General features: G+C 44.5%; 1 protein-coding gene across 1 annotated transcript; it reads left to right on the plus strand.

Annotated features, from left to right (window-relative positions):
* The first annotated feature begins 5,896 nt into the window (after positions 1 to 5,896).
* Positions 5,897 to 8,865, plus strand: LOC127006019 (uncharacterized). The gene is made up of 6 exons (XM_050875499.1): positions 5,897 to 6,028; positions 6,368 to 6,505; positions 6,811 to 7,063; positions 7,342 to 7,441; positions 7,544 to 7,675; positions 7,825 to 8,865. The coding sequence occupies exons 2-6, from the start codon at positions 6,388 to 6,390 to the stop codon at positions 8,290 to 8,292; spliced, it is 1,071 nt and encodes a 356-aa protein (XP_050731456.1). The 5' UTR covers positions 5,897 to 6,028; positions 6,368 to 6,387; the 3' UTR covers positions 8,293 to 8,865.
* The last annotated feature ends 1,732 nt before the right edge of the window (positions 8,866 to 10,597 follow it).

The following is a 10,597-nucleotide window of genomic DNA, read 5'->3' on the forward strand; positions in this document are numbered from 1 at the left end:
TCTCTCTCTCTCTCTCTCTCTCTCTCTCTCTCTCTCTCTCTCTCTCTCTCTCTCTCTTCCATTATATACACAAATAACTAAATGCACAACGATAAATAAGTGAATGGTTAGAATCAACATAATCAGACATTCACATCGAACATTGCATACTAGTAGAGCTGAAAAGAAAATAATAATATATATTTTCACGTACAAGTAAAAAAAAAAGCAAGGGCCATCTTCACCAGTCCTAAAAATGGATAACGACACGACAGACTGGTTCCAATCCCATGTCAATGCGTCGATTATTCACCCTCAATAATATTTTCCTTATTTTCTTGCCTCTCTCTCTCTCTCTCTCTCTCTCTCTCTCTCTCTCTCTCTCTCTCTCTCTCTCTCTCTCTCTCTCTCTCTCTCTCTCTCTCTCTCTCTCTCTCTCTCTCTCTCTCCACCCCCTCGCACAGAGCCATGTCTCATATTCACATCAAGACTCGCTCGTGACTTACTGGAAAACACACGAGTCATTAGTGCCTTCTTGGGCTGACCTGGGGCGGGGCACACGCATTCAAGGTCACGGGCGAGGTCATTGGGGGTCACGGCATGGTTGGATGTACATGTGGGTGTGTCTGAACGAAATTAACACGACATTGTGTGTGTGTGTGTGTGTGTGTGTGTGTGTGTGTGTGTGTGTGTGTGGATGCATGCCTTGCCACGTTGTGTGTTGCGTGTTGAGTTGCTGCCCCGGTGTGTTGCTCCGTGTCGTGCGTGCAGGGGTGTTTATGGTGGTGGTGGTGGCGGTGGTGTTTTGAGGTGCGTGATGCAAGCCTTTCATCGGACTGCTGTTGATGATGTGGTGGTGTTGATGCTGGTGGTGATGGTGGTTATTATAATGAAGCTGGGTGAGTAGGTGGTGGTGTGTTATACGTAGAGTTGTAGTGGTGGTGGTGGTGGTGGTGGTAGTGGTGGTGGTGGTGGTGGTGGTAGTGGTGGTGGTGGTGGTGGTGGTAGTGGTGGTGGTGGTGGTAGTGATGGTGGTGGTGGTGATAATGAACGGAAATGTAGCACGTGAGTTTTGATGTTAATTCAGTGCTACAGATATGCTATGCAGTGTTTAGATTTAGTCTGTTGTGATGCTCCTCCCTAGCGTCCGAGAGATACAAGTGGATCATCCCCAAAATTACATTATTAAAAATATTCTCTACTAACATGACCCGGTTCAAGAAGCTAAACACACACACACACACACACACACACACACACACACACACACACACACACGCTAATCTGGAAAGCAAACCAACGGCGGCATTTCTTTTCCTTCATTTTTACTGTGTGGGAAAGAAGTGGCTTTACAATGATTTTTTTACTCAGTCTTGCGTAATAGTTAGAACATCGATGACGTTCTTCATTCTTAGGTCACGCAAAGCCAACTATTACCTTTAGGTTTCCACGGTGACTAACTGAACGGTGACCTTCTTTCTTCACATGTTCAATATAAATGAGCAAACAAGCCCTTTTTCTCAAAATTTATATATGAAAACACTAACACTTTATCAAGGTTATCTTTTCCTTTAAGCGTTCAGCATGAGAAACTAAAAGAAAGTCTCTCTCTCTCTCTCTCTCTCTCTCTCTCTCTCTCTCTCTCTCTCTCTCTCTCTCTCTCTCTCTCTCTCTCTCTCTCTCTCTCTCTCTCTCTCTCTCTCTCTCTCTCTCTCTCTCTCTCTCTAAACATTTGTGATAAATATCCAACCTTTGACTCCCCTCATTCTCTTAAACTTCAAACATAAGAAAACAGAACAATTTTACCTTCCCTTCCTCCTCTAAACGTTGATTTCTTATTTCCCACCCAGCAGACCGGCGCTTTGAGCAGACCGAAGCTTGACCCAAAGACGGCCTCAAACCAAGAGCGCTAAGAGAGACAGGTTGAGGAGGAAAGCCTAACTAAGTCAAATTAACCAGACAGACAAATTTCCCCGCTTTAATTAAAGTGGAAACCTTTTGTTGAGTAGAATACAACCGTGCGGGATGGAAAGCGGGCGAGTAAACGTGGACGCAGCAAAGATAAGTAACGAGAAGAGATGAGGCGAAGCGAGGCAAGCTGCGTGGGTCAAGTTTTGCCTGAATCACTTGAAATGAGGCAGAGGAAAGAGGGTGGGGGTATTTATACCGAAGAAAGAAATTGCATTCTGTTTTGGTGAACTCCAATGAAATCCTTTGTTTCATATCGGCTACCTTTTTCAGAAACATAATACAAAATTTAGGATATATGTACCACCAAAGATAAGCTAAATAAATTATAGATATGATTTCCGGAGAGGAGAATGAGTGTGTTCTGTGCGGCAGCCAGGTAAATACTCCTGGCGTGTCCTGACCCTCCTTTGGATACCCGGCTGTCGCTTGTCGAGGTGAAGTTTTCTAACGGCTCCTAAGCATCCACGCTAATCGACCTCTTTCCTTGTCATCTATTTTCACCTTGTTTTCATAAGGTTTTCCGTCCTGAGAGTAAACATGAAGCGATATTGTGTAGTTTGTCTTTATTTCGTGGCTTTGTATCACCTGACATCTCTGAAAGAAATATATGACTAATAATAACAAGCAAAAAATACTTTGTTGTAAGCAAGGAGGTCAAGATTGTCGGAACGATAGCGAGAGGCCGTGCCTGTCCCTGCTGGCACTAGAGGAGAAAGACATCACCGCCGTCACTGTACTTCGAGGAATTACAAAACGCCGAATAGTGACAGCCTCTAACATACACATTGATCGGCTAAATGACTATCATGTACTCGATGTATTTTGGCCACGTCAGCGGATGGAGTCGCTATGAGGTTTGAATTACATGTCACCCTTCATTCAGCCTGACATTACTGTTTTGTCTATACATGGCGGACCAATTAATACCTAAAACATAACTACCACTAATGATTACACAGTTGACACAAAAATAGAGAGAAGCAAAGCGAAAACGAGGTAAAATGTAACATAACAGGATGATGAGAAGATAGTAAGTTTGAAGAGAAGAGATAGGAGGCTCGGAGAGAGGATGACAAGAGATAATAGGAGGGGATGTAACCTAAATAAAAATCTAATAAAAAAGACAAACTTAGGAGAGAGGAAACAAAGCAGGCTAGTAGAACGTTGCTGTAGGAGAACTCGAGACAAAGCGAAAACAAAAAAACAACGATAAAAGGAGAAAAAAAAAGACCGAGATAATAGGAGGGGATGAGACCTAAATAAAAATCTAATAAAAGAGACAAACTCAGGAGAGAGGAAACAAAGCAGGCTAGTAGAACGTAGCTTTAGGAAAATTCGAAACAAAGCGAAAACAAAAAGCAGCGAACAAATAAAAAAAAGGACCAAGGCCGATATTCTGACCTCATTAAAACAAAACAAACAACAACAAAAAAAAAAGGGAGAGGAGAGACGAGATAGTGAATAGATAACAAGAAAAAAAGGATACAAACTCGAGAAGCTCCAATGAAGAAAGAGAAAAGATAAACTACTTCAGAGAGGAAAGTGACGGAAAGAGAGAGGAGAGGGAAGAGAAGGAAGGGGAGAAAGGAGGGAAAAGTAGGAACGGGAGGAGAAAGGAAAGAGAAGGAAAGGGAGAAGAGAGGAAAGAGAAGGAAAGGAAGAAGTGAAGGAAGAGTAGGAAGGGGAGGAGAGGGAAAAAGGAAAGGGAGGATAAAGGGAGGAGGAAGGGGGCGTGGCACGGACAGCCCGAGACACCGAAGGGAGGTCACGCCGAAGGAATCGAGCTCTTGTTGTTGTGTGTGTGTGTGTGTGTGTGTGTGTGTGTGTGAGGGAGAGGCCGACAAGCACGCCGCCTGGTCTCTGCTATTCAGATGGTAATGGTGTGTGTGTGTGTGTGTGGGGGGGGGGGGCGGAGGCGTAGTCATGTGCCCTCAATTATCCATCAAACGTGAGTGCACCCCCCCCTCCCCCCGCCCCCCATCCCCCACCCCTTCCACCCACACACGCACGCACACATCGCAGGAGAGCTTATCGAGAAGGCTCATTCATTACTATGCAGACGATCGGACTTCAACGACCACCACCACCACTACCACCCCCTCAACCACCATCACCACCACCATCAACAACATCACCTACCCCACTACTCGTTCGTTTTAGCCCAACACACACTAAAAAAAAAAAAAAAAATCATGCTCCCATAATTACCACCATCATCAGCTCCCCCCAACATCCTGACACACTTCTTTCAACTTCTTTCAACACTTTTATTGCTCCTTCCACCAGCATCATCACCGTATTGAAGATGGTACCCACTAACCCCACAGCATCACTTTATCTTCTCACCTTACCCGTTTCTCCTTCGCCGTCCTACCCACAACCACCATCACCATACCAACAAAACATCATTCTTCCTTACCACCACTTCATTCACTCTCATCACCACACCAGCATCCCCATCAAAACTCAGCCGTAACACCACAGAATCAATTTATCCTTACATCTCACCTCTTTCTCCTTCACCATCCTAACCCCTACCACCCCACTAACAGCACGACCATTCCACCCCATCACCCCAGCATCACTTCCCTCTCCTACCCACGTCAGTCTCCCCAGCAAAACGCGGCCGCCACACCAAAATAAACGCGCCCATGCATAACGGGACAAACAAACACACTCCGGGCTTGACTAATTTGCCAGTTCGAGGCCTGTAAGAACCTGAACGAACCTTCGAAGTTGCGGGGATGGTGAAGGGGCGGAGTGTAGGGAAGGGCTACAGGAGGTGGAAGAAGTGGAGGAGGAGGAGGAGGAAGAGGAGTCGAGAAGATGGGATGGGGCAAGAATGGGTAGAAATGAGAAAAAAAAGGAATAAAAGGAAGAGAGGAACAAGAATGGGGGTTACAAGTAGAACGAGGAGGAAGAAGAGAAGGAGGAGGAGGAGGAGGAGGATTAGGAGGTGGAAGAGGTCAGAGTGATGAACGGCGGTGGGGCTCGGTTGGGGCGCTGCTGATGCCCCGCCACGTGCCCCTCACAGCCCATGCCAGCCCCCCCCAACCCTCCCCCTGCCACACCTGCCGCCGCCGCCACCCCTGCCACCTCGCATTACCATTCAGGCCAGACACAGCACGCGCCACTCACAGCCCCTTCCGGCCCTTCCCTCTCACCCCTTCCCCAGTTTCCTTCCCCTGCATGTAGATTCACCACCATCACCCTCCTGCTCATTTCCCTTTCCTTTCCCTCTGCACTGTTTCACCTTGCACTCTCCTCTTCTCTCCGTTTCCTTCACCCAGTTTTTCCTTACCCTCAATTCCTCCTCCCGTTCTACTTCACACCTCTATACCCTTCCTTCTCGCTACTCCTTCTCGTCCTTTCTCCTTATACACGATTTATATTCGAGCAAGAACCTTCTGTTCACTCCTAACACAACAGAGTAACGGTCAGTATGTTTCTTAAAGGAGTCGCTAGCTTCCACAGTAAATACTTAAGTCTCTTCGAAAAATAACTCTTGCCGTTGTCTGTACTGCTTTGCCTCGCTTGAGTGATTCTATCGTTAGCTTTAATTCTCGGGTTGAGTTTGAGGCTGAAAAAAAAAGATATGATCGACGATTCTAAGCTCATTCGATTATCTGCAGACCTAAATTAGCCCCTTCCCCTATCCCCTGTGATCGTCCCATATGAATACCGAGGGGAGTGGTGACGTTCCGAACACTTTCTCGCGGAAGTGACAAGTGAGGACATACTGTATTGATGAGGGAGGAAAACATGGCACGAGGCGAGTCATTACCTTAACTATCTTCATATCATCTGTCTATAATATGTTGGATGAGACTCAAATGGCTGCGGAGTATAGGAAATGGAAAAGACTGTGTAACGAGATAAGACGCAGGGGCCGTATCCTGTGACTTTCGAGAGTGGATGCAGCAACAGACTGGTTGAAAACGTTAGTCAGTGTTTACGGGCCTGTTGCTGTGCCAAGGTTGTCAAGCACTATTGTTCGTGTAGATCTTCTTGTACTGCTACACGTCCAGGGATAAAGTGCAAGGCCGTCCAAGTGCATCAACACACTTTGAAAAGAAAGGTACAGATGCGTCATTAGGCCATCCTGTAGTGCCGATAGTATTTTTTTCTGTAGGCGCTGTCTCATTTATCATATATCATGTGGGCGCTTCATAGTCGTCAGCCCGAGTCAGTAGGATTTTTTTTTCATAGTGACATCGAAATATTTCATTAAGGTTGTGATCGATCATGAGTCATCATTATAATCTCACAACTATAGGCCCCTCTTTTACGCCGATCGTCCTTTGTCGTATCCGACATGACCTGTATCGGGAAGTAAGGCCTTAACGCGGCAGTGCAGAAAATACTAAAAACATATATAACTAGCACTAATTTCGCAATTACTTTTCACCACCAACAGGAACTAAAGCTTGTCTGGAGATGACGGGGAACTGCAGCGTCGCTTTAAACTGGACCGCCTTCTCTGGCTACGTCCCAGACGCTGTGCTGCAATTCTACGTCTTTTACTGCTGCGCCGTCTTCATCGTTGGCACCATATGTAAGTTTTGAACCGAGAGGAAAAATTCCAGGCAAACTTACGCCTATTAATATTTTGTATGCATGGCAGCTAGTTTCTCTTTGTTGTGTTGCGTCGGACGAGTTAAAGAGCAGCTTGCGAGGGAGATCACCACGCAGCATTTAACGATGTGTCAATGCAGATGCTTTTCCTTTGTTGTGTTTAATGTGGAATATTTATCTATAAAGTGAGGGAGGGAAAACCATTTATATACTTTATTACATGACAAATTTTTCCATATGCTGTGATACTTTTTATGGGCTAAATCCTCTTTACTCCTCGTTCAGGCAGTCTAGTGGCGCTGTGGTGCGTGGTGAGCTGCCCCCGCACCATGCTCCCCGTCAAGGTGATTCTGTGTGCCCTCTTCTCCACCACGCTGCTCATGTGCCTCCTGATGATGCCCTTCATGGCCCACCTCTCGCTCCACAAGTTGTGGTGCGACAGGGAGATTTCCACGTCCGTCCTGATCGTGTTCATTCCCGGCTACGTTGCTCTGAATGTGATGGAACTCTTCTACATATTCGTTATGGCTCTCCTCAGGTTGGCATACCATTTTATTTTGTGTGTGATAAGGTGTGCTCTTAGTGTAAGCATATGGAGATAGTCTTGATGCTTCAGAATTCTATCCGTTTTAAGGCAGATGAGTGAGACAGGTACTTCCAAAGATTGATAATGCAGCAACTTTGATGACAACTTGTGCCACTGAAGTGCATGAAATATTTTCAATCGGTTTCTGATGGTCAGCTGCAGTCTCAAGCCCTCACGGTCATGAGCTGCATGACCCCAAACATTGAGGTACGTTTTCTCTGTTCCCGCAGAGCTCTGGCTGTGTGGGCGCCACAGCGGGGAGGTCTGAGCCTGCGCACAGCCGTTGTTGTGGTAGTAGGGATTGGACTCTACAACCTATCCATAAATATGGTAACTGAACTATATCGTGTTGCTTACATTACTGTTATTAGTGTGAATGTCGCTGATTAAGTGGCGGACAGATTTAATGCCACACATTTTTTTTTATCACAGGTGGGAGCCGCGTTCTGGAAACAGATCAGTTCAGAGTACACGGGGAAGGTGATGCTGATGGTGTCCAACGTGCTGCACTACTTCTTGCCCATGCTGCTCACCCTCGCCTGCTACTTGTCGATCATCGTGACGGTGAGTGTTGCGGCGAGTGTGTAAACTAACGAGTATGTCACGATGAAGCTTACTTGTTATGTGTTCTCTTCGTGATTCGGGCCCGTACTTATGTTATGACTATGATTATGTCATGTGCATTTGTAAATCAGGTACTGTTCTTGTTCCAGGTGAAACGTAACAAGCGTAAACTTGCCGCCAATCAACACGCAGCGGAGGTGACGTCGTTGAGACGTAACAAGTGTAACAATGACGCCAGTGAACACACGACGGCGATGACGCCGTTGAGACACAGCAGGTGCAACCCTGCCGCCAAGCATCACGCAGCGACGGCAATGGACGAGGCGACGCGGGCCATGCTAGCGGTGTTCCTCAGTAATTTCTTCTTCAGTCTGCCGAATTCCATCTACAATATCTGGTATTTCAACCACAAATTCTTCTCCTACGTCATCATGACCTCATTCTTTTTCACGCATCTGTTCGTCGACCCGATGGTGTTTGTGTGTTTTAATCAGCACCACCGGAGGCGAGTCATGAAGGCACTCAGGTTCTACCTCAGTCGCTCTCCTCGCGAAGACATGCCCACCCATGATTCACAGGCCATTCGGTCATCCTCTACCCGAATGAGTTCTCAGTAGGGGCAAGGCAATGTTCACAAAAATAATAATTGTTGAAATTTTTACTTGCATAAGCTAAGGTAAAGTCGGGTGCATAATATACTCTGTAGTTGCCCGCGGCTGCGCTGCTCATCACCGTCGCATTGGCCCTTTGAATCTGTGGTGGGAAGATCCCATTACTCCAGGACACGGGCCAGTGTGAAGTTCGGGATTGCCACAGTTAACCTTCCTCAGGTTTCCCAAGGTACCCATTTATCGACCACCACGAAACGGAGCATAAACAGATAAGTGAGCTGCCCGCAGAGTTCCCAGGCTAGTATTCGAACCCAGGCCAACGGATTTAGAGTTAGATACGCTAAACACTGCTCCTCGAAGGGGAATTAAGTAATGAAAAGAGAAAGAAGGGGAATAATATGAAGATGGGATGGAACACACAGGAGGAGGCAAGGAAGTATATTGAGGAAGAGAAGAGAACAGGCTTGGAATGAAAGGAGGAGCAGGGTTCGCATAAATTAATGATTTTTAACCGAGTGAAATTCGTTTAAAAATAATGCTTAATCTGTTATATGTTAGGTTTATATTTTAATACAATTATTTATATATATATATATATATATATATATATATATATATATATATATACATATATATATATATATATATATATATATATATATATATATATATATATATAATAGTATGACATGCATTTACTCACATATATAATATACATAATGAATTATCAAGCTTTTTTTTTCTTCTCAAACATAAATATTGAAAATATGGTCAGTACCTGATTTTTATAGCAATATTTCATCGGCAAGTTATATACTTGCTGCACATGTTTTCTCATCAATAAAAGTGTAGTTAAGCTTGAAAGATCTCTTTCACTACTGTAACTGAAAGTATGAATAAAAGTAAATGAATGAGAGAGAGAGAGAGAGAGAGAGAGAGAGAGAGAGAGAGAGAGAGAGAGAGAGAGAGAGAGAGAGAGAGAGAGAGAGAGAGAGAGAGAGAGAGAGAGAGAGAGAGAGAGAGAGAGAGAGAGAGAGAGAGAGAGAGAGAATTTCCTGTCTTTTTACAGTAAACAGAACAGCTGAGAGGAGGCCATTTTCTGTTATTGTCGAAGGTAATAAAATGTGAGGGGGACGTAGTTAGTGTTTTCAGAGTTTACCAGGAAGCCAACCAGGATGAAATATTCAGCTAAGGATGTTCTCATAATTATGTACTTGGTGACTGTGCATCATTGCGGTTATAATATTGTGGCAAGGGAGCGAATGACGGTAACACGAACGGGAAGCGCCAAAAGTTTTATCGCCCTTCCCGAGCCGCGTGATAATGAGTGATACACATATTAAAATAGAACGATGACTAACGCTGCGTACGGTTCCGAGCAGACTGTTTGGCTTGACTCATCTGTACTTTTCTTACGTTCCAGTTGATTTCTAAGGAGCTCTTTTATTGGGTTACGGGTAGCATTGTTAGTACCCTTTATGTTAAGACCTCTTTATATATATATATATATATATATATATATATATATATATATATATATATATATATATATATATATATATATACTTAATTTTGGATATTTTCTCTCTCTCTCTCTCTCTCTCTCTCTCTCTCTCTCTCTCTCTCTCTCTCTCTCTCTCTCTCTCTCTCTCTGTCTGTCTGTCTGTCTGTCTGTCTCTGTCTCTCTCTCTCTCTCTCTCTCTCTCTCTCTCTCTCTCTCTCTCTCTCTCTCTCTCTCTCTCTCTCTCTCTCTCTCTCTCTCTCTCTCTCTCTCTCTCTCTCTCTCTCTCTCTCTCTCTCTCTCTCTCTCTCTCTCTCTCTCGCTCTCTCTCTCTCTCTCTCTCTCTCTCTCTCTCTCTCTCTCTCTCTCTCTCAACTTTCAATCCACTCCTTCCCGTGTCCTTTGTGTTGACTCAATGTTCATATTGCTCAAACTAATCAAAGAGGCTCAGGTTGCTTATAATATTTGCTCGGTGAAATTCAGCATTGCCTTAAGCGCTCGTAAGCATATATGAGGAATATTCATCGACTGGTAACATAAGGATCATACCAAACATTATTTTCCTCGGCGACAACCGTTACAAGGACGAAAATGGGATGGAAGCGGTACCCACGACTATCGAAAATTGTAATAAAACATACAAGAGAACCATTGATACATATAAGGGTAACGTTTTTTTATATATCTACGCAAATATAAAGAAAATTAATGAAAAAGAAAAAGAACCGAGCCAGTGATGAAAATATGAAGAAAACAAATGAAGTTTCCCGTGAAAATCGGTAAAGGAAAATATAGAAGAGGCGATACAGA

This window comes from Eriocheir sinensis, chromosome 31 (assembly GCF_024679095.1).
Source record: "Eriocheir sinensis breed Jianghai 21 chromosome 31, ASM2467909v1, whole genome shotgun sequence".
In the NCBI taxonomy this organism is placed as follows: Eukaryota; Metazoa; Arthropoda; class Malacostraca; order Decapoda; family Varunidae; genus Eriocheir; species Eriocheir sinensis.

Bases quoted from the DNA above. Each gene is read 5' to 3' on its own strand.
- LOC127006019 (XM_050875499.1), top strand. From the start codon at position 6,388: ATGACGGGGAACTGCAGCGTCGCTTTAAACTGGACCGCCTTCTCTGGC. The intron at 6,506-6,810 runs GTAAGTTTTGAA...CTCCTCGTTCAG, and splicing joins CTTCATCGTTGGCACCATAT to GCAGTCTAGTGGCGCTGTGG. The intron at 7,064-7,341 runs GTTGGCATACCA...CTGTTCCCGCAG, and splicing joins TTCGTTATGGCTCTCCTCAG to AGCTCTGGCTGTGTGGGCGC.